Genomic DNA, 27,832 nt, shown 5'->3' on the forward strand with positions numbered 1-27,832 from the left:
AAGTTTCCCATATTATTCTCATACTGGCGGTTGTGTTTACAGAAAAAACATTTTTACTACAACTCCCAGAATGCATTCGGGTTACATTATCCAATAAGACGCGGAGGAACAGATTCCAGCCAATCAGATTCATGGAAGCTGGATTCTCAAATGAAACGTTGCAGTAGTCAGTCTATGATAGCTGGCAGAAAACTGAGCAAAGTTTTGGGACCTCTCGGAGGTTTTCTCCAGCCGGCAGAGCTCCTGTCAGGACCCGTTCTGTGTCGGTCTGCGGTCCGCTCGGTCCTAAAGTTAATGACGGTTGCTGACGGAGACTCTTTAGCGCTCATCATGCCTGTCCGAGCGGAGAGCCGCAGCAGCAGCTCCGTGGCGGCCTGCCCGTCCTCGGCCTCTCTTGTTCCCCCCGCCCCGATCAACACCTCCCAGCCGGGGCTGGCCGCCTCGCTGCTGCACAGCGGAGCTCAGTTTCGGGGATATCAGAAGAGCAAAGGCAACTCCTACGACGTGGAGGTTGTTTTGCAGGTAATGTCTTATTATTCGCACGAACTTCTGTTTGTTTTTAACACTAATTTGTTTATTATTATGTGCGAAGTCAGCGTATTTGCAGCTCTAGTTGCTGACCTAATTTTGCTCTATGACTGTTTTTCTGTTGTGACATTTAACCCTATAAAGCCTGAACCGTGAAATAATTGCCAGAATATTCAAATTTTGAAAACTGGAGTGTTTGTTGAACTGGCTAACATTTTTTTGAATTCAATATCAATTTTCATATATGAATTTAATTTGGATCATATTTGATACATCAGGTCTTTTTGTGCAATTTGTTGCTCACAATTTTGCTTTTCACATAAAACCTAATATTTTTAACCAAATAAAACTTTGACTTTCCTTTTAACATTTTCCTCAAACATACAAAATATTTTTTTCCATATAAAACAACATCATACATCTGCTGATATGAAGTTTTCACGCAGCAATGACAGATCCACCAGTGGAACCAGCAAATCATTTTTGTTACAACTGGTATTTTTGGGAAATTTGTTGCTCAGTTTTTTTAATCATCAATTCATGTATTCATCAGGTTTTTCAGGAAAAAAAATATCACACTGATGATGTAGAGGTCTCAAAAACGTATGTATCAAACATGATACACTTGGCTTTATAGGGTTAAATTTGGAGCTCATTTCATTATTTAACACCCTCGTCACCTATTTTGCTGTATAAATACTGCAAAAACACAATCTTATTTGTGTAATAAGCTGGCTAAATGAGTGGAGGGTTTTTATTTTTATGTAACATCGACTTTGACAGCAATGTCAACACTTGCTGACATAAAGTCGCTGCCTGCATGTCCACTTTGTTCAGTTTGTCTCTGTTTATAATAGGGCTGGGCGATATGGACCAAAAGTCATATCCCGATATATAATTAGGCTGAATATCGATATACCATATCATCACCCTGTTAAAATAACCGCCTATGTCATTTTTTCAAGTTTTGCAGGAAACACAAAAAACTTCACCAAAAGTGTAACATATGACATTTATTGATCATTTCACTCAAAAAGGATGTAACAAAGGATGGCTATTGGCATAGTAATAACACTGTGTGTAAATTATGTAACTTAAGAGAAATAAATGACTTAGGCAATTTATTTAACATGCCTTTGTGACCTAAGCAAGATATGGTGACACTTTTTGTCACACTATTTTGAAGGTGTCTACATAAGAGTGACACAAGCCTGTCAGAAACATGACATGACAAGTATCATGAGCATTAATGTTACTTCAAAGTGTCATTAATGTTCATGACACATCCCATGTCATGTTTATGACATGCTCATGTCACTCTTATGTAGACACCTTCAAAATAAAGTGTTACCATATCTTGCTTAAGTCACACAGGCATGTTCCAAAAATTAATAAATCCGCTTAAGTCACACACTTGACATAGGCCATTATCTTGAAGGGGTAAAATCACATGATCTGATCAACAAAAAATGACTTAGGCGATTATTTTAACAGTGTGATGATTTGTGTAATAGCATAATGACTGATTAATCACCCAATATTAGAAATGGCTATAATTTTCCAATTTGTGAATATATTATATATGGTTGTTTGGTATCATTGTAAAGGGGGCATCCATGGCTTTCATTTAAGCCCAAAGTTGTATCTTTCTGACAAACACAGAGGTCACATGACCTCTTTAAACCATAAATTACACACATTTTCCCACAATTTTGGCCTAAACTATCTAGTTGATGTGATCCCTGTAGGATCAAGGGACATCAGGGACCCAAAAACCAACAAACAACTATAATATACCCATACTATTTCTTTGTGAGAGGTTATTGTGAGCCTTAAATTAGAAGTCAGTAGCTCAGGCCAGTTCACCTCCATTCATTCTTTGGAGCAGTTTGTCAGAAAGATCCAACTTTGGGCTTCAATGAAAGCCATGGATCCTCCTTTACAATGATACCGTCACTTTTACAGCTTGACATCCAGCAGAAATGGATTCAGCACAAAAAATACTACAGGAACAACCAAGAAAACACTTTTACCCCAAAATGCCTCCAGGGATCCAGAATAATGAAGTAACAGTGTCTCTAAATGTGTTTGCAGCATGTGACTGTGGAGGACTCGTATTTGTGTGGATACCTGAAGATCAAAGGTCTGACTGAGGTGAGCTTTGAAACTAAGTCATATGTAGTAATATTGACCTTTATTCTGTCGTAGATTAAGCACAAACTGGTTTCCATGGTAAAGCAAGTGAGAACTAGTTTCCACTTGCTTGTTGCAGGCTGAATCGATCCAAAGATTAAAGGCAGACTGATGTGAGGCCACGAGGTTCACTCTCTCTCTCTCAGGTCTAGACTCTGGTCTCTAGCTTAAGTGTGTCAACTGTATTCCCATTACATTATGTAACACACGGAGGGGAAAAGGTCACTAGGCTCCTGGAGTCATTTTTGGCTGCAGCAGAGCAGAGTGAAAGAGAAGCAGCCAGGCTGTGTTTGTGTCTCCTACAGTAGTAACAAGTCCCATTTAAACCAACAAGTTGAAAATCAAGCCAAGATCACAAACTGATATTTGGTTACATTTCTGTTATTTTAGCTTGTGACTGATGCATCAAAGGTATGCAAAATGATTAAGATTCCCCCTAATTATTATATATTATATATCATATCATATTATTTTATTTTATTTTATTTTTATTTATAATTTTATTTATAATTATTTAAAATATTTTTATTTATTTTTATTTTATATTGTTACTATTTATTATTACATATTATATTATATATTATACACTGTACTGTTATTATTATTATTATTATTATTATTATATACCGTCTAGTCACTATAGCATTGTTGCCATCATATCTAATTATTATATATTATATATCATATCATATTATTTTATTTTATTTTTATTTATAATTATTTATAATTTTATTTATAATTATTTAACATATTTTTATTTATTTTTATTTTATATTGTTACTATTTATTATTACATATTATATTATATATTATACACTGTACTATTATTATTATTATTATTATTTTACTATTATTATTATTATATACCGTCTAGTCACTATAGCATTGATGCCATCATATCATCAGTATAATTACCATCATCTTGCCAACCTATCAACTGATCTTCTTTTTTTAACTTCTTTAGTGTCCTTGTTTTTATTCTGTGTTTTTTTTTCTATTGTTGTTTTTATGTTTTTTGTTGTTTTATTTATTCTACCTCAGTATTTTATTCTACTGTATTTTATTGTACTTAAATACCAGTCTATCTATCTATCTATCTATCAATCTATCTATCTATCTATCTATCTATCTATCTATCTATCTATCTATCTATCTATCTATCTATCTATCTATCTATCTATCTATCTATCTACCTATCTACCTATCTACCTATCTATCTAATGTTTGATTTGATTCAAGTTAATTTCGAATATGAAAACAAAATAATAAAAAAAGAATAAGACAAAACAATTATACATGAGATATAGAATACATATTCGAAAAGGAGTGAGAAGAAGTAAAACTTATAAACTCCCACCCCCTCTTCTTAAATATGACAAGTTAAAAGCCTTGTCTAAACATGTCTTGTATTACAAAAACATAAATATAATTTACCTATACAGCGAAATTATACACACATAAATACATACACAAACACACGCACACATACATACGAAAGGAAAAGAAACAACAACACAGAAATGATAACCAGTATAAAAAAGATAAAAATAAATAAACACAGTATCCTCATAACACTTGGTGCTACGCTAATGTTTACAATGCTACCTAGTGTATACATCCTTTCAGAACGTGGGAAAATTGTGAAAATTGTGTCTAAATCATAATGCTTGCATCATGTTTACTGTAATAGTTCAGAGTTGCAGAACATATACGTCAAAGGAAATAATGGATGTTGCACAGTAATAGATTGACAAAGCAGTACATGTTTAGGCATTTTAGAAATAAATATGATTGCACTATTCAGCCCTACGAAGTCTAACTGCAGTAACTAGGCAAAAGGTAAAACTGAGAAAAACTGCTTTAAAGTTTTTTTTATTGTTTTTTAACTGGCCAGCCAAATGGGTTATAGGTAGATAAGTGATATGACACTTATTTCTACATGTATTGATGATGTCATTGTTATGCTCAAAAATCATGATGATTTATTTGACCTTTGACCCCAAAAACCTAATAACTGCATCGCTGTAAAAGGTTCTAATAGTATTGCAGTAACTATAATGTTGTCGTCTTCTTTCAGCTTTTATATTTTGTTTTCAGTGAATAAACATTTTCAAATGTATTTTGTTATAAGTGTATTTAAAAGTGTTTAACAGCTCCATTCAAAGATGTGTGTATTTTAAATTTAATATCATAAAGTAATGCTATATTTTAGTCTTAATATAATTGTATCTCACTTTTTTACTTCATCACTATCTAGATAATAATTTCCCTTTCAAATAAACGTATAATTTCTATAATTTTTATGTTTAAATTAGTTTATATATCCAAAGCAGACTGTGGTAAGTGCATTTACTGCTTTGGTTTTGAGTTGGATTTTGTGTTTTTTATTTCTTTGAAATAAAGCAAAAATGAAATCTAAAACTTTGTCACAAGATAAAACAGACATCAAGGAGTTAGTTTTTAGTTCTAACTCAATTTTATAAAAATGTAGTTACTGCAGTTAGACTTTGTAAGGCGGTACTAATGTATCCACTTTCTCTTTCCTCTCTCCGTCTGACAGGAGTATCCCACTCTCACAACGTTCTTTGCCGGTGAAATTATCAGTCGAAAAAGACCTTTTTTAACTAGGAAATGGGACGCAGACGAGGATGTGGACAGAAAGCATTGGGTATGTCCTGTTTGACTTTTATTTTAGCTGATTATTAATCAATGAGCAGGGATCATTCTAGTGTATTTATACCAACCAAGCATAAATATGGCGTGGCCTTTTTTTGTGCGTACATTAGTTTAGTGTTACAGATTGCATCAATTTGTCAGATTCAGAATCATTTTTATTGCCAACTAGGTTTTCACATACGAGGAATACACTTGCGGGTAAAAACGACAAAATATTTTATCGGAAGTGCCTTTCGTTTAGACAGTGACAGAGTTTTTTAAAGTCAGTCAGTGGGCAGTCTGTGGCCTAGAGGTTAGGAATCGGGCTTGTAACTGGAGAGTCGCCGGTTTGAATCCCGGTACTGAAGTGCCCTTGAGCAAGGCACCTAACCCCCCTGCACAGCTCCCCGGGTCAGTAATGTGCTGCCCACTGCTCCTTGCATGGTGTGTTCACTTGTGTGTAAAAATGGGTTAAATGCAGAGGTTGAATTTCCCCATTGTGGGATTAATTAAGTAATCTTCTAAAATGCAAAAATGTGAAAAACTGTAACTGTAGCGTGTCCGTCTACACTGACAAGACACTCTGCTCAGATCTGCTCACGTACGCATTTATGTCACATACATGCTCCAGTACAGGGACCCATGCGTCGGACCTGCTCTAATAAACTCTTTCCAAATGTACAGGATATGTACAGATAGTATTAGTGAACAGAGAAGGATCTGGAATTACCTCTATCACATTTAGGATGCAGCAATTCGTCGGAGGCGAGCCAGACGGCTGTGAACGAGACCTGGGAGATCTAGTGATGGTGGAGAACTTTGTGGAAGGAGTAGCTGATGAAAGTATGTGGCGTGAAAACTTCTGCATGCCCAAAGATGCTCTTATCGCTTTAAGTGATGTTGCCTGGCTGCATACCCAATCCAAGTCACACACTTTTGCGTCTCCGTATGCAGAAAACGTTCGTCTAAACGCGGAATAAAAAGTGAAGACGTGACGCCACTTTTGCGTCTTCTGTTCAGACCGTCATCATGTAAACGTAGCCCTAAATATCAGGAAACAAATAATTTGAGGCAAAAAACATATACAATATGAAGTATTAATAGAAGATATGATGAATAAAAAAAGTCAACATACCAACAATATTTAAGAATACAAACAGTAATAACACTATGTACAAATGTAGAGTGAAACACTACATATTAAAAGTTTAAATTCCCCCTTACTGCAGTAAGTGTCAGGAACCTCTTCGTCTAACTAGTTTACCTGCACTTATGTCTTCCAGCAGCCGATACATTGTTCAAACCTGTCTTTTTAATTTATTTAAGTAGGGCAGAAGCAGTACTTAATACTGTGTTGTGAAAAAAGACCATCTCAACTGATAAAATGAGCTAAATTGTAAAGTAAAATATCCCACTGTCATTTTGAAATTGAATAAAGCTCTAGTTGCAGTTGTTTGTCAGTTTCTCACCAGTATTTATTATTTCCTCTTCAACCAGGGAAAGTTCCAGCCTTTTTGCAAATACGCCAAAAGCTTCAACTCAGACGACTTTGACTACGAAGCGTTGGACAGCAGTGATTATGTCTTCATGAGGTGGAAGGTTGGTTCATCTTCCTACTGACACAGCTCTCCTCTCTCTCTGTCCTTGTTTACACTTTGGTTTCTAACCTCAACTCTTTTTTTTTTTTTCTTCCTGTAACTCTCAGGAGCAGTTTCTAGTCCCCGACCACACGATCAAAGACATCAGCGGTGCCTCCTTCGCCGGCTTCTACTACATCTGTTTCCAGAAGTCCACCGCCACTATCGAGGGCTATTATTATCATCGGAGCTCAGAATGGTAACTACCAACAGTTCAAACCAGAGTCAGTCATGTTTCCTTTAGGGGGAAGAGAGAAAGTCTCAGGCCACGCCCTCTCAAAAGTCCGCTCACTCTGCGTGTCTCCATTACAAAAAAAGGCCCCGGAGGGATTTAGAAACTCCGGAGGGGACGTATGGTTTTAGATGGTGGCGTAATCACTCAGCGACAGTTTTCGACCGTGACGAAACAAACCAGCATGGCCAATTATGCACATCGTCTCCGCTGATCATAAACAAACCAGCATGCTAACTATACACAATGTGTCCGCCGCTGATTGTGAATTAACCGGCATCACTAACTGTGCACAGAGTGTCTGGTGCTTGTTGTAAACAAACAGAGATCGCTAAGTGAACACCTCCTGCAGCAGCAGCACATACACACCAAGGTTATAATAGTTTTGGATATTTCATTAGTTTTAATTTTGTTGTGAATTTTTGTTTTCAAATTCAGTTAGTTTTCATTCGTTTTTAGAGTGAGTTTGCTAGTTTTAGTTTAGTTTTAATAAGTATTAGTTTTAGTTTTTTGTCATGGGCTGTTTGTTTGGTGCGGGATTCAAAGAGGTCATAATAAATGTTGGCTTTATTTCCTTTAGCTTATCCGTTTGCACTAGCACATTTCACATTACCATAATAACTAATGTTTACACTAGTTGCTCTTTACAGCCAATATGGTGTCATTACGGTAATTTCACTCGCGCTTCTCCCAAAAGCCCACAAAGTAGGAATACACATACTCAACGGTGGATAAATAGAAACACTGGATTATGTATGAAAAAAGTTGACAAAGACGAAAACTAAGGACGGCTCAGATTCAAATTAGGGGCGTTTCGGCGAGTGAGACCCGCCTCATTCCAGCTATTAGACTCTAATGGAAACACCTCTATTATTATTCTTCTTTTGCCATATTCGTAAAATGTTTCTTAAGCCGATATTCCCCTAAATTCTCTGTCTTGTCTTCTTGCCTCTGCAGGTACCAGTCTCTAAACCTGAACCATGTTCCAGAGCACAGCGTGCCTATTTATGAGTTTCGGTGACGAAGGCACACGGCAGTACCGAGTGAAGAAGGGGACAGTTGAAACGGCCCCGTGGTTAAATGGGACGGGAACAACAGAGAGCCCTTTAGTGCCAAGACTGGAGCTGAGCCGTTCTTCCTCCCTACGGGGGAATCAAACATGTGGTCAGATACTCCGACGCTGAAAGAAAGAAAGAAAGAAAGAAAGAAAGAAAGAAGGCACGAAGAGAGAAGGATCAGTGACAGACGGACGGTTCTTCCAGTCACTGTGGAGCTCGTGTTTACCTCCGCTTTCATTTTTCATTTCATTTTCTCCCTTTTTTGGGGTCTGTTTTTTTTTTTTTTTTTTTTTCAATGTTTCTTTATAGGATCTGTTGTTGGACATTGAAATATGTTCCTGTTTTCCTTCTGTGGAGAAACATAATTGCCTTTCAAAATAAGAGTTGCAAAAGAAATGAGTATAACAGGTATACGTTACAGTGAAGCTTAATTCAAATAATCTTATTTTAAATGGCTTTGACGCCCCCTCATAGTGTTTATGGCAGAGTATGAAAAATGGAAAATTAGCAATGATGCTGCTTTTTATGCAAGGTCTGCTCTCAGGGACGTGTGTTCAGGCAGTATGTGTTCAATAAGTGGAAACCAACAAACAAACTCAACAACAAGTCTTCAGATGACGTAACGTCAATATTTTTCGCTATGCAAGCCAAAGTCACTAGTAGGTAGGATATCTAACAGCACCTAACTTATTTTATTTTCAGATGATTTATCTTCCAAAGTGAATTATTTATTTTTTTAAATCGAGAAGAGTGAAAAATGCACAATTAAAAAAATTAAGACTAGGTAGATTTATTTAATTAAAATGACCACTTATATTATAAAATAAACAGAATTTGAAGCTCAAACATGTGACAGCACATTCCTACTCAATTTGTTTTAAAAAAAAATGGAAGATTTTCAGTCACATAATAAATAGGTCTTGACAAATGGTAAAACAAAGGATATATATACACACACACACATATATATATACACACATATATGTATATATATATACATATATATGTAAATATGTGTGTGTATATATATATATGTATATATGTATGTGTATATGTATATATGTATGTGTGTATATATATATGTGTATATGTGTATGTGTGTATATATATGTATGTATGTGTATATATATATATATGTATATATATATATATATATATATATATATATGTATATATATATATATATATATATATATATATATATATATATATATATATATATATATATATATATATATATATATAATACTATAGTAACAACCAAGAAAACACTTCTTTTACCCCAAAATGCCTCCAGGTTTCATTAAATAGTTTGACTGACTGTAAGATGCAACTAAAACAATGCAGAGATTTAAATGTTAATCTTCAGTACAGTTTGCGGATAAAATCTAAATTCATGCATTATTTAAATATGTTTATTTCACTGCAGTTTTCTCGTAACCATTATATAACGGCACAACAGTAGAAAGCTTCACACGACATGCTTATCTATAATGTGTTACTGTGGAAAAAATGTGGGAAAAGCACCTTTTGTGTCTCATGGAGAAAGTAGGAAAAAAGTGATAGAAGAAGTATAAAAAACCTCCTTTTTGATACGGAAGGAAGGAAAAACCTGCTGCCTTACAATTTTAAATGTTTGTAAAGCTCCTTTTTTAAAGACGAATGATTTAGTTAGTAACGCTGTATTTGAACATTTTTGTGTTTGCGAGAAATTGTGCAAAAAAAAAAGACTCAACTTTTTATTAACCACCTGCAGATTTTTGAAAGTTTGTGCAGAAAGAGTTAATAAAAGTAGTTTTTCTGGAGAGTGCATGTGCTCCGCCTGCCTCAGTGTTGCTTATAGACTCTCAGCCTGCAGCATGACAATATGGATTTAATGGGTTGTGGGAATAATGTTGGCACTATCTTTTTTTTTTTCTTGTTTTTTTTTACCCAGATATTTGGATTGAAGATGTAGCAATCCGAACGAGTTAAAAAAAGAATTAGCTTTTTTATTAATCATGTAACAGAACACAACAAAATGTGCAATGTAAGAGACAGATGATGATTATTTGGGATTGTGTTGTTATTATTAAAAGTCTTGACTGAATAAAAGCCTGATTTGAAGAATATGATGTATGATAAATCAGCTGTGAGTGCAATGTGTGAGGAGAAATAAAGAGTGAACTATTTTATACACACTTGTGTGTTATTTTTATATTTTGGATAAATCCAGGACAGATGGGTGCAACGTGCAGTACAGGTACATCTAAAAAAAAATTAGAATATCATGAAAAAGTTCAATATTTTTGGTCAATCATTTCAGAAAGTGAAACTCATATATTATATAGATTCATTACACAATTAAATATTTCAAGCCTGTTTTTCTTGTAAATTTGAGCTTTTTTCTCTTAAATTTGTCTTTTTTTTTTTATAAATTGGAATTTTTTGATCATAAATTTAAGATTTTTTTCTCGTAAAAATTCATATTTTTCACATTAATTTTTAGATTTTTTTATCATAAATTTGTATTTTTTTGTCTTAAAGTTTTTTTGTTTTTTCTTGTAAAGTTGAGATTTTTTTCTCTTAAATTTGTCATTTTTTCTTGTAAATTGGATTTTTTTTATCACAATTTTTTTTGTCTTAAATTTTTGATTTTTTCTTGTAAATTGGATTTTTTTCCTTGTAAATTTGTCTTTTTGTCATACATTTTTAGATTTTTTTTATCATAATTACAAAATGTAATATTCTAATTTTCTGAGACACTGAGTTTCATTATCTCTAAGCCAGAATCATCAAAATTACAAGAAAAACTGGTTTGAAATATTTCACTCTACGCATAATGAATCTATATTTACACTTATATCTATATTTATACTATAATATACGAGTTTCACTTTCTGAAATATTTGACAAAAAATATTTTACTTTTTCATGATATTCTATTTCTTTGACATGTACCTGTATGTGCATTAGTTCGTCCTGCAGAGATCTCAGCAGCCACCACTAGATGTCAGTAGCGGGCAACAAATAGTATTTTTCAAGCATGATAGACTCTTTTATCTTTTTACACCTCTAAACCTTTTGTAGCAGTTGAGGTCTAATAATGTAAAATGTGCCCATCTTGACTCCTAAAACTATCAATAGCTTCAACCAAAAACAATATTTTCCAGGTATAACAATGAGGAAGGACAGTTGTTTTTCAGATTTAGGATGATAATCATAAATATGTATGGTTAACTTGGGTATGTAGATTAGGCATGTATGTATTTATTTATTTATATGAATATGAAGAAATAGGAAATTATGTATATGTAAAGATATTTAAATACAAAACATATATATATATATATATATATATATATGTAAAGATAGTCTATAAATTATAACAATATCAGTAATAGTATTAATAATAATATAATAAGCAGAGGAGAAGGGGTAAGAATTTATAACTGTACACTTCTTCCTACTGCCTTTTAAAACATGTAATATTTAATTTAATCTGTTAAGAGAAATGAACAACTGAGCTGTTGCATGTACAGGTTTGACCTGTTCTTTTTATTTTTTCTCTTTTTTTCACTCTCATTGTATCTTTATTTTCATTTCACTTCAATTTTATCTTACTTTTAGTGTTTTTGTTGACTTTTACATGTTCAAAATAGAAAAAATAAAATCTCAAAAATGCATCTTTGAGGAAAGAGATGCATGTGTGTGTGACTGATGATTCACAAATGCAGAGTCACACTTCACAAGCAGAATCTTCAGTTTTACAAATGTCTTTTTTTGTTTTTACAAATGGAAAATTGGGTATTTTCAAATACACAATATATTTACAAATACACGCTTAAATACAAGTTACAAACTAGAAATGTGTATTTGTGGATAGCAAAACGTGTGAGCAAATCAAGGAGTATTTGTAGATCTCCCTCTGTGTGTTTACAGGTATTAATGAGAAAAATTTAAACCCATAAGATGGCAGCCAAAGTCTCAAATTTAACCGACCTAAAACCACACATAATAATAATAATAATAATAATAATGTAGTTTAAAGTGACTGTATTTTAGAACAAGGTGAGGGTGCAAAGACTTTAAAGGGAAACTTTCACCAAAAATAGTACATGTTTGAGAAATTACGTACATTATTTGTTCACATGAAGAAAGAATTGAGAATTGAGATTTTTTTTCCCTATTTCGAACATGTAAAAGTCAACAAAAACGCTAAAAATAAGATAAAATAAAAGTGAAATGAAAAGAAAGATACAATAAGAGAGAAAAAAAGAGAAAAAAGAAAAAGAAAAGGAGAACAGGTCAAACCTGAACATGCAACAGCTCAGTTGTTCGTTTCTCTTAACAGATTAAATTAAATCATACATGTTCAAAAGGGAATAGGAAGAAGAAAAAAAATGGGTATGTACAAATACACAATATATTCATAAATGCACACTTATTTGGAAAAAACAAAATACAAGTTATAAATTAGAAATGTGTATTTGTGGATAGCAAAACATGTGTGCAAATCAAGAACTATTTGTAGATCATCCTCTGTGTGTTTACAGATATTAATGAGACAAATTTAAGCTCATATCGCTTGGCTGGTACCTTTAAAGAGATTCTTAATCTCAAAGATAAATATTCAGGTTAAATATAATAAATAGTCTTTGTATTGTGGCTCCAGGATGCAGGTCAATCATTAACCTCTGCATGAATGGAGCCAGTGATCTCATCTAAAAGAAGTAAATTCCCAATAAATTCAACTCACCTCCTCCTTCCTTTATTCCTTTATCACCAGGTAAAACCCACACAGTAATACAACACTTTATGTGTGTTGTGTTGTTCAAACATTATTTAAGTGTTAAATGTTAACCCTTTGGAGTCTTCGGCTATTTTGTCGGTTATTTAATACTTTTAATTCTGCCACTTAAAAAATCTTTACCATGCCGTGGTGTTGGTATCAGTTTTTATGAGCTGATAAATATAATTATAATTAACATTTTGAGCCCAAAAGAAACAAACAAAAAAACAACAATATAAAATCAGATTTTTAAAAATGATATATATATTTTTAAATTATTTCCATCCTCAATGAAGAATTTTAAATCAAATATGTAATAAGATTACTTCACATGGAGACAAGAAACTGCTGAGTGCAAATACATAAAGTGCCTGGAATACATGTGCTAATTAGTTTTAGTCATAGTAATAGTGAATAGATCACATGTGAGTTAAAGTTTCCCAATGTTGAAAATGGTTGCAAATATGATATTTAAAAAAGGTAAAATGAGGATAACATCTTTTTCTAAATATATTAAATCTCTTCTTTTTACTGTCACCATCAATCAAAAACTAGGATGTAGTTTAAGCCAATCCTTTAGAGGGAATTGAGCATGATAGTGTTTTGAAAGTTAAAAAAAAAAAAGATTCAAAATCACATTTTATGTTGGACTACAGGACTAAAAAAGACACAAAAAGACTAAAAAAGACACCAAATTACTAAAAAAAGACACAAAATGACCAAAAAAGACAGAAAGACACAAAATGACAAAAAAAAGACACCAAATGACAAATAAAGACACAAAATGACAAAAAATACACAAAATGAGAAGACAGAATGACTAAAAAAAACCCCACATAAGACACAAAAAGACAAAAAAAGACACAAAATAACTAAAAAAGACACAACAGACACAAAATGACAAAAAAGACACAAAATGACAAAAAAAGACACAAAAAAGACACAAAAAGACACAAAAAAGACATGAAAAGACATGAAAAGGATTAAAAAATGGACAAAATAGAGTTTACTCCATAGAGTTAACTAAGGAATGTGTAGCAATAGAAAATCTTTTGTTGTGGGAGTTCCAGCTGACGGATGATTAACCAGTGAAGTGCTTCCAAATAAAGTTTATTTTACTCAATCAAAGCATCAGTGTGGCTCATTATTTGGCGTACGTGCTCATAGAGAGTATAAAACGTGCTGCAGCAAACAAAGACAGCAGGAAATATTTATTCCTGACAAACCACAAGAGGAAAGAATGTGGAAAAACAATATGAACTACAACTTCCTTATCTAGTTTTATAATAATTATACGTTACTTAAGAATGCTTTAATGTTTTCCAGAGAAAACCTGAATGCACTTTAGCTGCACTGAGTGAAAAAGTGAGACGAAGGCAGCTCCAAACAATAATTTGTGTACGTAATTGCAGCATCAATGGCATTTTAATGTTAAGTAAGATGACCTCTCACCAGAAGTCTGTGTCACAGTGAAAAGTCATTGTCCTGACTAAGGACAAATAATATCATCATGACTAAAGGGAAATATTTCTGAATGAAATGGAGAAAAAAAACGGCCATTGAATATTTATTTTGGGGAAAATGTAACCATAAAGGGGCTTCCTCCCACTCACATCATAAATATTGAAATTACTCCATATTGAAAGCCTTGTGACAAAACTGAAAGTAAAATTAGGATTCTTTCTCTTTCAATGGTCTCTTTATTGATGACAAAGCATGTATAAGACAATCACTGTACAGGAAGAACATTTTTTATCTTTTGTACAACATCCACCATGACACAACACAACTAACTGCCCAAACATACGAACATAGACAAACATATACAGCCACTGACAAAAAATAGTAAATGGACAGAGTAAAATAAAATAATTAATTAATTAAATAAAAAAATAAAAAATAAAAAAAGATTAACAAACAACAGGATGAAATACATGGAAGGAAAACATGGAAGAAAAATAAATGAATGAATGAATGAATGAATAAATAAATAAAATGTAAAAAATAAAATAAAAAAAAGACTAACAAAAAAAAAGGATGAAATCCATGGAAGGAAAACATGGAAAAAAATAAATAAATGAATAAATAAATAATAGTAAAAAGATGAACAATCAAAAGGATGAAATCCATGGAAGGAAAACATGGAACAAAAAAAATAAATAATAAAAAAAATAAAAATAAATACTAATAAAATAAAATAAAAAAACAGGAAGGGGGGGGGGGGGGGGACTCAGAAATTATTTCTGAGGGTTTCTCATAAAATACGAAGAAGGGGCGCCATATTTTGTAGAATTTGTTCTCAGATTATAATTCTTTCTCAGAAACAAATCTTCTCCTATCAGTCAAGGAAATATTTGATTTCTGCTACTTTTTTGCCTCTCCTGGACTACGGTGATCTGCTTTTTATGCATTTATATTTGGACTGTGTTTATTACTGTGCTCTGAGTTTCATTACTGGTTTGGGAAATCACACACATCGTTGTACTCTGTAAGCCACGCTCTTTGTATGTTCACAGGCTCTCTCATTGTTTTTTAAATCTCTAAATCTATTCTTAGGCTGCTTCCCTCATACCTGTGTTCATACATGTGTCGAAACCAAACTCAACATGGTTTCAATCTCAAATTATTGTCCAGATGCTGGAGCCAAGAGTAACAACTGAGTTATGTAAGAAAGCTTTTAGTTACGCCCCTTTATCATGGAACAATTTGATCAACTGATCACAAATCTTCTAACACATAGACTGTTTAACGAGCTGGTCACTGGCATGTACAACAGCACTCAAACCAATAGAATCTCTCTAGAAAAAAGCCCCACACTGCAAAAAAACATGTGTCTAAAAACCAGATAAAACAGTAAATCTGAGGGAAATGATCTTGCTGCATGGACAGATAATTTACCTTGACAAGATTTCTTAAATTAAGATTATTAAATCTAGAAATAAGCATGTTGAACACTTAAAATAAGAAATTAACTCTTAAAACAAGATAAATTAAAGCTGCCAGCAGTGATGAACTGGCCCGAGCAGAGTGACCTGATGATTATTTGGTTCTTACCAAGATAAAAAAAAAAACCTTTAGATTTAGAAGTGTTAGATCATTTATCTTGTTTTAAGAGTTAATTTCTTATTTTAAGTATTCAACATGCTTATTTCTTAGTTTCCATGTCTAATTTAATGCATCAACTCTTTTTCAGGAAAGGTAAAAACTACCTCGGCCAAGTGTAACATGATTTTACTTTTTTTGCAGAGATTTTTCAAATTTTGCTTTAATTTAATTTTAATGCATTTAGAAAAAAAACCTTTTGTGTTTAATGTTTTTTTTGTGTGTTATCTGTGTGTTTTGTGTTTTTTGTCATTTTTTGTTTTTGTGTGTATTTTTTGTTGTTGTAGTTGTTTTGTGTTTTTTTTTTTATGTTTTTAAAATTATTTTTGTGTTTTTATGTGTATATTTTGTGTTCTCTTAATTTTTGTGTGTTTTTTATTTATAATGTTGTTTTAAAATGTGTTTTTTCAAATGTTTTTTATGTGGGGTTTTTTTGTGTGTGTGTGCTTTTGTGGATTTTTTTGTGTTCAAAATGGTCATATAAGTGAGGTTGTGCTGAAAACAATGATACCAACATGGCATGGTAAACAATTTTGTAAGTGTTTTATATACAGACAGAATAAAAAGGAGTCAAAAACCAACAAAATAGCCCCAAACTCCAGAGGGTTCATTTAAGAAATCTTGTCAAGGTAAATTATCTGTCCATGCAGCAAGATCATTTCCCTCAGATTTACTGTTTTATCTGGTTTTTAGACACTCCTTTTTTGCAGTGTGGATATATATATATATATATATATATATATATATATATATATATATATATATATATATATATTCATTTTAATTTTGTGTCTTTTTAAAAAATAATTTTGTGTCTTTTTTGGTCATTTTATGTCTTTTCTTGGTCATTTTGTTTCTTTTTTAAGTAATTTAGTGTTTTTTCAGTCATTTTGTGTCTTTTTTTTAGTCTTTTTTTTTTAGATTTTGTGTCTTTTTTAAGTGATTTTTTTCCTGTCATTTTGTGTCTTTTTTTTGTAATTTTGTGTCTTTTTTTGTAATTTTGTGTCTTTTTGGTGATTTTGTGTCTTTTTTTTGTAATTTTGTGTCTTTTTTTGTAATTTTGTGTCTTTTTGGTGATTTTGTGTCTTTTTTTGTAATTTTGTGTCTTTTTTAAGTAATTAATTTCTTTCTGTCATTTTGTGTCTTTTTTTAGGCTTATATAAGCCTAACCTGTTTGTGACACTGAGGCTACGTGCAGTATTTTAATGCCTGACAGTATCTGTGGAGAAACGCTGGAGTTTCCTGCAGAGGATGCATTGTGTTCCGTGACGCCACACCTGCGCAGGTGCAGGTAGCACACTATAAATACACCTGTGGAGCATCTGCGCTTCAAACCAGAGCAGAACGAGGCTCAGAGACGAAACACACAACTATACTACACACCTTGTTCTTGTTTCTGTCTGTTCACCATGGAGGAGCAGCGGTATCCCATCAGTGTCCGCCTCACTGGAGTCATGCACAAGGAGAAGAACAAAGTAAGGAGTTTTCCTCTTCTTATACTATTTTTATTTAATTTTCGTTTTTCTGCAGCGTGATCTAAACCCGCCCGTTTCTCCTCCAGATGTACATGTCCTCCGTGCTTTGGTCGGACCAGAATGATATTGTGGTTTACAGAACTTTTCAGGAATTCAAGGAAATGCACGTGAGTACAAAATGCTTTCTCTCTTCTGCGCATGTGCAGATGTAGTTGTTTTAATTTAATTTAAAATGTTCATGTATTAATTCTTCATTTCGAACTGAAAAATAAACATAATACATAACAACAACGTAGGCTAGATGCATATATACATACACATACTCACATACAAACCATTATACAGATGTACATATAAACATATAGACATTTATACACATATACAGTATATATAACTCTATGTTCTCTATGGGTCTCAAACTTGTGGCCCTCGTGGCGATATTTTGTGGCCCCCACCTTGATATGAAAGTTTAATGTGAGTTTTATATGAATGGCACTTTACATGTTGTGTGTGGAAGGTCCCTTTAATTACTTTTTTTGTAATTTTGTGTCTTTTTTTTTGATAATTTTGTGTCTTTTTTTGTAATTTTGTGTCTTTTTTTGGTCATGATGTGTGACTCAAAGATGAGTTGAGGGTCCATTTTTACCCCAAGGTTGGTAACTGAGGAAGAGGAGGAGGAGGAGGAGGAGGAGGAGAGGGGAATGTTGTGGCCAGAGAAGGTGATGCTTGTTATGAATGATGACTTGGTCTGATGAGGAGTGCCGATCATAATGGCGTCGGTTTTTAAGGCTGTTGAGTTGGAGGAAGTTGTGCTCCATCCACACCTTTATCTCCTCCAGACGGGTGGTGAGTTTTGATTTGGATGATGACGATGATGATGATGAAGGTGGAGCTGCAGCTGTGGCTTTAACATAGAGCTGTGTGTCATCTGCGTAACAGTGAATAGAGATTTCGTGGCGGCTGATTACTTGTCCAAGGAAGATGAGGTAGACCAGGGATGGGCAACTGGAGGCCCGGGGGCCCCATATGGCCCGCACCCTCACTTGAAGTGGCCCTCAGTACCACTACATGCATTTGAGCATGAAATCTTAAAAGTGCAGTGTAAAAATGCTCAAAATTACTTCTTGCAATTAATGTTGGTCTGCTGTTCTTGCACCGAGAAAAAAAAGAAATCACAGTAAGTGGTTATTTTTTATTTGCTTCAAACCTTTTTGTATTCCTATTTATACTGTTCTACATGCATTTGAGCATGAAATATGTTAAGTTACTGCACTGTTAACTTAATTAAAATGGCAGTTTCATCATATCTGGTGAAGTGCACGGTCTTATATGTGGCCCTGTGGTAGTGTCCATGAAAAATTGTGGCCCCCTGCAGCATTTAAGTTGCCCATCCCTGAGGTAGAGAATGAAGAGGAGGGGGCCAAGGACTGTCCCCTGGGGGACTCCGCAGGTAACTGTATGTGGTTTGGATGTGGATCACAGTGTCAGTGAGTCCAGTAGTGAGGTGAGGCCGGTTTAGCAGAATGTCATGGTCAACTGTATCAAATGCAGCGGATAGGTCGAGAAGAATGAGGAGGGAGAACCGGCATCTGATGTCATCGAGGGCTGTCTCTGTGCTGTGGGCAGAGCGGAAACCAGACTGATTTTTTTTTTCCCATGCAGTCTTTTTGCAAATTCTGTGGTGGACTCTGCTAATACATCCATGTGCTCTTATTTTGAAAGCTACATGCGTTTGATTTTATTTTGAAGGCAGGTCTAAAATGTTCTTACCGTAACGCCTTATGGTGTGTTTAATTTACACTGAGCGTCGGAACTTGGAGCTCGGAACAACGTTGAAAATTCTGACATTCGTGTAGGCCTTGAACGCACCATTAGCCACCGGACTCTCTATGTGCTAGTGATGGGAATTTGGGCTCTTTTAGTGATTCGGATCATTTGTCTCAGATCACCAAGAACAGCCGGCTGTTTCGGCTCCCAAATGGCTCTTCATTTTACCACTTATACCTTTTATAATTCATCCAAATTTAGCACTGTTTTGACTTGTGATATCACTTAAATTTCAATAAATTGCTGTAGCCAATTGCATTTCCAGTTGTAAAATCCCTTGTTAACTCTTTAACTTGCTTTAAGAACCACTCTGCTACACAAAGCAGATAGAAAATGCCTATAAAAACCTAATCATAGAAATTAAAAAAAGGACATCTATTGACATTTTTTTTTTTTTTTAATTTGAACACACACCTAACAAAACAAGTAAAGTACTGAAAAAAATAGAAATTAAATACAGGAGAGCTTCACTTTACTAATCCGACACTGTGCTTTCATGTTGTCAAAAGTGTAAAAATGCATCCAAATGCTACTTCTTTTTCAACTTTCATTCATCTTTGCACCACACTCCTCTCGTCTTCACTCCACACTGCATGCACTTTTCACTACTATGTGTGCTGCAATGAAAATATTCGAACTAACGGAACATTAATCCTCGGTTTTACCGGCGATGTGTACCCTGATCTGAAACAACCCCTGATTACTTTGTTGGTTATTAATTAAAGATTGTGTTAACTGTTTATTTCCGTATGACAGAAAGAACTGAAGAAAGCATTCCCAGCCGCAAGTAAAACCAAGAAGTCTGACCGAATCATCCCCAAATTTATAGGTATGTGCACACTAAAGAATTTACTGTGATTTTTACAGTAACTTATTGGCAGCAATTAACAAATAACTTACTGTAATTATTATTTACAGTAGAACTACTGTATTTTTATTTACAGTACTGTTTTGTATACTGTAAAATAAAAACAATTAAACACTGTGATTTTAGTTTTATTTACAATACTGGTTTCTTTACTGTAAAATAAAATTAAAATAAACACTGATTTTTTTAGTTGTGTTTACAGTACTGATTTGTTTACTGTAAGAATAAAAAAACAGTTAAACATTGTGATTTTTAATGGTACTGTTTATGGCAATACAGCTCAGTAAACAATGCTGTTAATTTGATAATAATTTCGTCATTATTTTTTATAGAAATAACTAGTAATTGCAAGTAATTACTCTATACACTAAATAAAATAATGTTAATATATTTACTGTTTTACAATTGATTTCCATACTGTGTTTTGTATGAACAGCATTTGTATGGACTGATTCTGATCAAAATTATGATAAAAATGGAAAAATACAGTAGTCTACTTTACTTTTCATACTGTCTACTGTGTTTTTTCTACAGTAATGATTTAACTACTGTAATTTTGTCACAATGACCGATTTTTATTGATTTTTATTGTAAATTATACAGCACATTTACTACAGCTGCAGATAATCCGAGTCACAGTTTCAGGCTGTTTGGATTCTGACTTGAAACGTCCCTCTTGTTTGCTGCTTTTAGGTAAAAAGGCGAACCGGGGAGGCCAGAAGAAAACTCCCACCAAGTCGCTGCTGCGCCTCAAATTACTGCAGAAATATTGTGATGAACTTCTGAGCTGCGACCCGCGAGTCTCTCAGTCTGCAGAACTCATCAAGTTCTTCCACCCGAAAGCCCAGGACCTGCAGCCGGAGTTCTCCAAAAACAGGTAAATGCCCTTAAATATAATTTAAGATTCTATAAAACATATGAAAACAAGGACATAATTTAGTATACAATTTAGCTAGATGTGTTTTCTACTATATTTGTCTTTAAATTTTGCTATAAAAAACATATTTTTTATTGAATATTTCACATTCAGACTGCAGTGGGATTTGCAGCAGGTGTTCAACCTTTACAAAATATTCAATTGGGAATAATGGACCTGAAAAATAAATTATCCCCAACACTTCACTGTAAAAAAAAAAAAAATCTGTTAAATTTACGGCAGCTGTGGTTGCCAGAACTTTAACGTTAAAAATACATAGGTTAATAATAAATAGGTTTTCTACTGTAAATTTAAATGTAAAAATCAGCAAAAACTGTAGTTTAGACTGGGTAGTCCCTTTATTTTTAGTGTAATTGTGTCCTTGTGACAGGATGGTATTTAAATGAATTACTTCTCCATTAATTTTACATGGAAAAAAAACGGTGTGTTTTCTACAATTTAAAAGCTTTGCATTATTCCTTAATTTACAGTATAATTACAAACATTACAAACATTTTTTACAGTGTAGTATGCACAGGATTACTGTTATTATATTTTATATATTTACATTGTAATTTATAATGTCTATGCATTCATATCTCTTATAGCGTGTGTCATGTGCAATATTTCACATATCTTTTTATTATTATTGTGTGTACTGCTTTGCTATAAGTTGATTGAAACTGTGTGTTAAAAAAAAAATTCCCCTTGGGGACTCATCTTATTATCATAAAAAAGGTAGAATAATGTAAAATAATTGGGAAAAAAACGAGATATGGTAACTTTACCACATACCCGGTTGATGTGCTCTTTCCAGCTTAATCTCTCATCAATCAGAACTCCTAAAAATTTTGTGGAAGTAACCAGGGAAATTTCTGTTCTACTGATTATAATTGACACTAGTGCATGAGCTGCTCTGTGTCTTTCTGGATTGTAATTTACCTCCATGTTGACCTGCGTCTGTCCTCCTCAGCATCATGATCATGCCGTCAGAAGATGAAATCCGGTCCAGTGGAGAGCAGGTCGGTAACGTGACCCAGCCGTTCGTCACAGAGACGTACAGGTGTGTGGCTCCGTACGAGACCAAAGACACCAAGAACAAACCGTTCAAAGTGGCGCTGGATGAAAAAGTAGACGTGCTCATCAAAGACAAAGCAGGTGACTGAGCTTCAGTGTTCAGCATTGTGTTAACCCCTTGATGCACAACATGGGTCTAAAGTGACCCGACAGAGTTTATGTTCTATATCTTTGCAATAAATTATTTTCATCATTCAGTATTCCAGGTTTTCCTCAATTTGTTTGTTTTTGATCATCATACATCCTAATTTTTATGTTTTCCTTTATTAATTTTTAAATAAAATCCCTTTTTGTGTCACTACTCTTCTAATGCACAACATGGGTCAAAAATGACCCATATCCATTTTTAGCTAAGTAGCTTGTTACGCTAACTACTAAGCTAACTTCTTGGCTAAGTATTTAGCTAAGTAGCTTGTTAAGCTAACTACTAAGCTAACTTCTTGGCTAAGTATTTAGCTAAGTAGCTTGTTAAGCTAACTACTAAGCTAACTTCTTGGCTAACTAAGTAACTTGTTAAGCTAACTACTGAGCTAACTTCTTGGCTAACTAGTTAGCTTGGCAAGCTACTTAGCCAAGTAGTTAGCTATGTATTAATACAAACACTTTTTTTCTTCATAAAGTATGAGAGGCAAAGTGGAAGTAATGATCTGCTGTTCTCAAAAAAACAAGATATTCAAAGAATACTTGGAATATTCAATCATAAAATAAGTTGATATCAAAAGATAGAGCACAGAAACACACAGCAGCATTAAATAACATGGGGAATGAATGAGGGTCATTTTTGACCCATGTTATGCATCAGAAGGGGGTCAATATGTTGTGCATCAAAGGGTTAATGGTTGAAATAGACCTCTTCAATGCACATATAATGCTAAATGTTAAATCCATGTGTGGTTGTGTTGGTTCAGGCTGGTGGCTTGTGGAGAATGAAGAGAAGCGGATGGCCTGGTTCCCTGCCCCATACCTGGAGAAGATAGATGACTTTGATGATGATGAAGATGACATAGATGGAGCTTCTGAGAGAGGTACGTCTATAGATCTATGAGCCCCCACTGGTTCGTAGTGGCTGTAATTATCATGAAGGCATAATTTTATTTTATTTAACCTTTATTTAACCAGATAAAAAAACCCATTGAGATCGAGACCTCTTTTACAAGGGTGACCTGGCCAAGAAGGCAGCAGCACACGTCAAAAGTTACAAGACAGACGAACAATAACAATAAACAGGCAGCGAAAAGTCCAACATATTAAAAGTACTAAAGTGCAAGTGAATAGGCGGTATAAATAGGTAGCATAAATAAGCAGTATAAAGTGCAGCAGTGATAAATACAGTAGCGAATTAGGAACATGAGCACTGTGCAAAAGATTTACATTGACGTTTTTTGAGAGTTGTGCGAAATGCTCCCAAAGGAATAAGTTCTGATAGTTTCAGCTCAGATTGAAGGGTATTCCAAGCAGAGGGGGCAGAGAAACTGAATGCTTTTTTACCTTTTTCGGTCCGGACACGAGGGACATAAGTGAGTATACAGTGTATAAAGAACAACACAGTCCACTTTAAGAAGGTGGGAGGGCTGGTGGGGGGTGGATCCAACAAATACAGGACTTTGACCCAGTATACAGGTGTTCATGTCCTGTTATTTCAAGTAAGAAACACTCCTGTGGGTCGTATTTGAGGGTAGGAACAAACAGCATATATGGTCGTATGGCTGGAGGACTTGTTGATAGATACAGTAAAGGTTGCAGAGGGCCGGACCAATACTCTGAACTAAATTCTGCTCAATATGAATTTCATCGCTTTATAAAATGCAGTTAATTATATGGTTTAAGGGGTGTTAGTGGTACGAATATATGTTATGAAAAGACTATGTTAATGTGGAATTAGTCAAATAAAGCAGTAAAAAAACAATTTATTTTAAACACAACATATACATTCAAACCACGAAAACAATATAGAGCATGTATGTTATGCAGTAAACAAATAATTTATTTACCCTGTGCAAAAAGCAAAGTGTTTCTAACAAGATAAATCTGTGCAGGTGCTTATGCATGCACACACATACGTAAATCACCTTCAAAATAAAAGCACTGTGGTTGTATTGATTTCTAAATTCGGGGTAACCTCACGCTGGCCGGACAGGGACATCAAAGTCTTCTGGTGTATAGGTAGCATAAGAAATCTGTAGTCAAGGACAGTCTTACTTATTTACATACACTATAGTATATTGCATGCAGTTTTACATGTTAATGTCAGTCAACATGTAACAATGTTTTGTATTAAAGTAGTTTGTTTCACTCTTAGGAATGCTGTACATTGCAGTCAAGAGCTACAAGGCCACCAAGAGTGATGAGATAAGCGTGGTCATCGGTGCAATGGTGGAGGTCCTGCAGAAGTCTGACAACGGCTGGTGGCTCATCAGGTACTGAACACGTTGGCTTTTTTAAAAAGACAAGCTTATCATGACAAAATTCTCAACACTTTAAACTGCACTGCAAAAAAGGCGTGTCTAAAAACAAGATAAAAACACTAAATCTGAGGGAAATGATCTTGCTGCATGGACAGATAATTTCACTTGACAAGATTTATTAAATTAAGATTGTTAAATCTAGAAATAAGCATGTTGAACGCTTAAAATAAGAAGTTAACTCTTAAAACAAGATAAATTATCTAACACTTCTAAATCTAAAGTTTTTTTTATCTTGGTAAGAAACAAATAATCATCAGGTCACTCTGCTCGGGCCAGTTCATCACTGCTTGCAGCTTTAATTTATTTTGTTTGTTACACCATTCTTTGTACCATTTTATCATTTATTATGGCTGAAATCAACACAGTTTGTCATAAGACGTAAGTTATTATGGGTGGCTGTGTGATCCAGGTTTCAACCCTTCATTCTTTGTTGTTACTTTACTTTAATACTTTATTTTTGGATAGGGACAGTGCACATTAATGAACATCGAAAAACAACTTTGTAAATATGCCGGATTATAGCAAAGCTGCTAGTTTGCATCCGTAGTCCCTAAAAAATTTTTTTTAAAATTAAAATATAAAAGAAAGCAAGTAAATAGGTAAGATACAAATAGAGGAGACAACACACACAAACAACACAACACATACAGACCCAGACAGGATATAACTATGCAATAAAAACTAATGTTCAAGTCGTCTCAAGTCCAGTTAGTGGTCACACTTTTGATGTGATTTGAGCCATTGTTTTAGATTTCCTTTAAAAGAAGAATAAGTGGGACATTCCCTTATTATGGAGGGAAGACTGTTCCCCCCCTTCTTGTATACAAAACAGGCAAATCTAAAAGTTTCTTTGTTTTTAAACAGATACAATGGTAAAGCAGGCTACATCCCCACCATGTACCTGCAGCCCTACAACAACCCTCATCTCCGCATGACATCACCGCATCACAACCAAGATCCTCGTCCTTCCTCCCCAAATCGACTCCCGAGTCTGGAGCAGCAGTCCGGCCTCTTACAAGGAAACGAGCTGAAACTTCCCCAGAGCCGGTCTCCCTCGCCCCGCCCCAGGTCCCCAAACAGACAGCAGAGATCCCACTCTCTGGACATCATGTCTGAACAAGCTCCTCCTCCTCAGCCTGCAGCCAGAACCCCGTCTCCTGCTCCCAGCGCCACCACCTCCCCTACGGCTGCAATGCAGTCGCCTCCGCCCGTCATCAGAGTGGAGATGGACGGAGACGAGGATCAACAGGACCGGTTCCAACGAGCAGACAGCGAGGGGAGTTTTATCAGCGACAGCGACGACTTCAGCGAGGAGCTCAACTCCTCCTGGGGGAGCTCCTCGTCGTTCAACATGAGCCAAAGTGACAACGAGGATCAGCTGCGTGTCAGCCAGAGCTACGCCAGCGACCAGCTGCGTCTCAGCCGCACGCCGCCCCCCATGCCGAGAAACCGCCTCAGCCCGACCAGCGCCACAGAGGGGAAACTGGTCCCCAGCGTCTCCGATCCGAACCTCTACAAGGGGCCAGCATCGCCCAAGGTGCCGCCCAGACCGAGAGCCCAGGAGATCCTCACCCGGTGCACCACTATCACCCGCAAGAACGCAGCCAAAGGCGCCCAGACACCCACACAGACGGAGATAATGAGTCGATGAAGTTTCTACTGATGGTTTACTATTAAAGATACTATGTGCAATTTTGAGAAAAGCCCTGAACTGCAGGCTGCACCCCGCTCTGTAAGGCGAGTATCTTGAGCAATCGGCCGAAACAGTGATGTGACAAACATGTTGTTCTACAACACTAACTTCTCCATCTTTCTTTTTTTGAGTGAATAATCCCTGACACTTCAGCTCTATAATACACTAAAAATAAGACATATTACACAGGGAGACTGAGTGTGACACTGGCCTATTGAAAATGTACATACACAAACATTCAGGAGAAGTTGGTAGCATCACTTGAAAACTTGTTACAAAGACCTAGGGCTGTACAATATCTTCCTAAATAAGTAATGGTAGCAGCAGAACCCCACACTGAGGTAAACACTAAAATAAAATGGAGTTCTCAACCTCATGATTCATACCACCTCTCTATACTTCATCAGTTAACTTAGGTTAAGTTAAAGAAGTTATCATTGCTAATTTACAGCTAGCTGGCTAACCTTAGCTTAGCATAGGTTACAGTTAGTTGGCCTCACTCTAAGCTAGTAGAAAGCAATTGTTACACCCTTCTTTGTGCCATTTAATCATTTATTATTAGCTGAAATCAACAGTTTGTCATAAGACGTAAGTTACTATTGGCGGCTGTGGCTGAGTTGGTAGAGCGGTCACCCACTGATTGGAGGGTTGGTGGTTCGATCCCTGACCATGGCAGCCTACATGTTGAAGTATCCTTGGGCAAGATATTGAACCCCAAATTGCTCCTGATGCTGCGTTGTCACACCAGTGTGTGAATGAATTCCCACTGGTGGCAGGTGGCACCGTTGTAGGATAGCCTCTGCCACCAGTATGAATTTGTGCATGAACGGGTGAATGAGCGCAGTCTGTAGTGTAAAGCACTTTGGATAAACGCGTGATATAAGTGCAGACCATTTATTATCATGGCTCTTGTTAGATGGTGAAATAGTTTTAACAGCTAGCCAGCTAACATATCCACTTGAATGGTATTCTGTTACTGCTAACGTTAGCAGAGAGCAAGCTAAGTGGAAAAAAGACACTAGTTCACATTACTGTTTGGTCAGATGGGATTCATTAGATAAAACTTGTTTTTTTGTGTGATCATGTGGACTTTGATGGACTGTTGTTGTGGTGTGTGCCATTTTTGGTTAACAGACTAAATTTCTAAGCTAACATTAGCTGGTGTTGTACACTGTTAGTGATGTTAGTGATGTAGCAGAAGAAAGACAACTTGGTACACAGGGAGATGCAGAAACTTAATAATCATTCGGATTTCCCTGCAAGAACTACATAGAATTACATATAAAATGAGTCAGGGAAGGCCTCAGTTTTTAAGTTATGATACAATCTGTTCAC

General features: G+C 35.0%; 2 protein-coding genes across 2 annotated transcripts; both read left to right on the forward strand.

Annotated features, from left to right (window-relative positions):
* The first annotated feature begins 123 nt into the window (after window positions 1–123).
* On the forward strand, window positions 124–9,260 carry gid4 (GID complex subunit 4 homolog). The gene is made up of 6 exons (XM_059348614.1): window positions 124–522; window positions 2,623–2,682; window positions 5,282–5,389; window positions 6,874–6,975; window positions 7,082–7,212; window positions 8,203–9,260. Exons 1-6 carry the CDS (start codon window positions 151–153, stop codon window positions 8,264–8,266), a joined length of 837 nt encoding a protein of 278 aa, XP_059204597.1. The 5' UTR covers window positions 124–150; the 3' UTR covers window positions 8,267–9,260.
* Window positions 9,261–17,299: 8,039 nt separating this feature from the next.
* Window positions 17,300–26,856, forward strand: noxo1a (NADPH oxidase organizer 1a). The gene is made up of 8 exons (XM_059348613.1): window positions 17,300–17,651; window positions 17,738–17,818; window positions 20,235–20,307; window positions 21,040–21,223; window positions 22,236–22,420; window positions 23,248–23,364; window positions 24,639–24,756; window positions 25,669–26,856. Exons 1-8 carry the CDS (start codon window positions 17,586–17,588, stop codon window positions 26,453–26,455), a joined length of 1,611 nt encoding a protein of 536 aa, XP_059204596.1. The 5' UTR covers window positions 17,300–17,585; the 3' UTR covers window positions 26,456–26,856.
* The last annotated feature ends 976 nt before the right edge of the window (window positions 26,857–27,832 follow it).

Source organism: Centropristis striata, chromosome 13, assembly GCF_030273125.1.
Source record: "Centropristis striata isolate RG_2023a ecotype Rhode Island chromosome 13, C.striata_1.0, whole genome shotgun sequence".
Classification (NCBI taxonomy): domain Eukaryota; kingdom Metazoa; phylum Chordata; class Actinopteri; order Perciformes; family Serranidae; genus Centropristis; species Centropristis striata.

What these genes read in the sequence shown, in the direction of transcription:
- gid4 (XM_059348614.1), top strand. Translation starts at nt 151, where the DNA reads ATGAAACGTTGCAGTAGTCAGTCTATGATAGCTGGCAGAAAACTGAGC. An exon ending in ACGTGGAGGTTGTTTTGCAG is followed by an intron (nt 523 to 2,622) that starts GTAATGTCTTAT and finishes ATGTGTTTGCAG; the next exon opens with CATGTGACTGTGGAGGACTC. An exon ending in ATGTGGACAGAAAGCATTGG is followed by an intron (nt 5,390 to 6,873) that starts GTATGTCCTGTT and finishes CTCTTCAACCAG; the next exon opens with GGAAAGTTCCAGCCTTTTTG.
- noxo1a (XM_059348613.1), top strand. Translation starts at nt 17,586, where the DNA reads ATGGAGGAGCAGCGGTATCCCATCAGTGTCCGCCTCACTGGAGTCATG. An exon ending in CCGGAGTTCTCCAAAAACAG is followed by an intron (nt 21,224 to 22,235) that starts GTAAATGCCCTT and finishes TGTCCTCCTCAG; the next exon opens with CATCATGATCATGCCGTCAG. An exon ending in AACGGCTGGTGGCTCATCAG is followed by an intron (nt 24,757 to 25,668) that starts GTACTGAACACG and finishes GTTTTTAAACAG; the next exon opens with ATACAATGGTAAAGCAGGCT.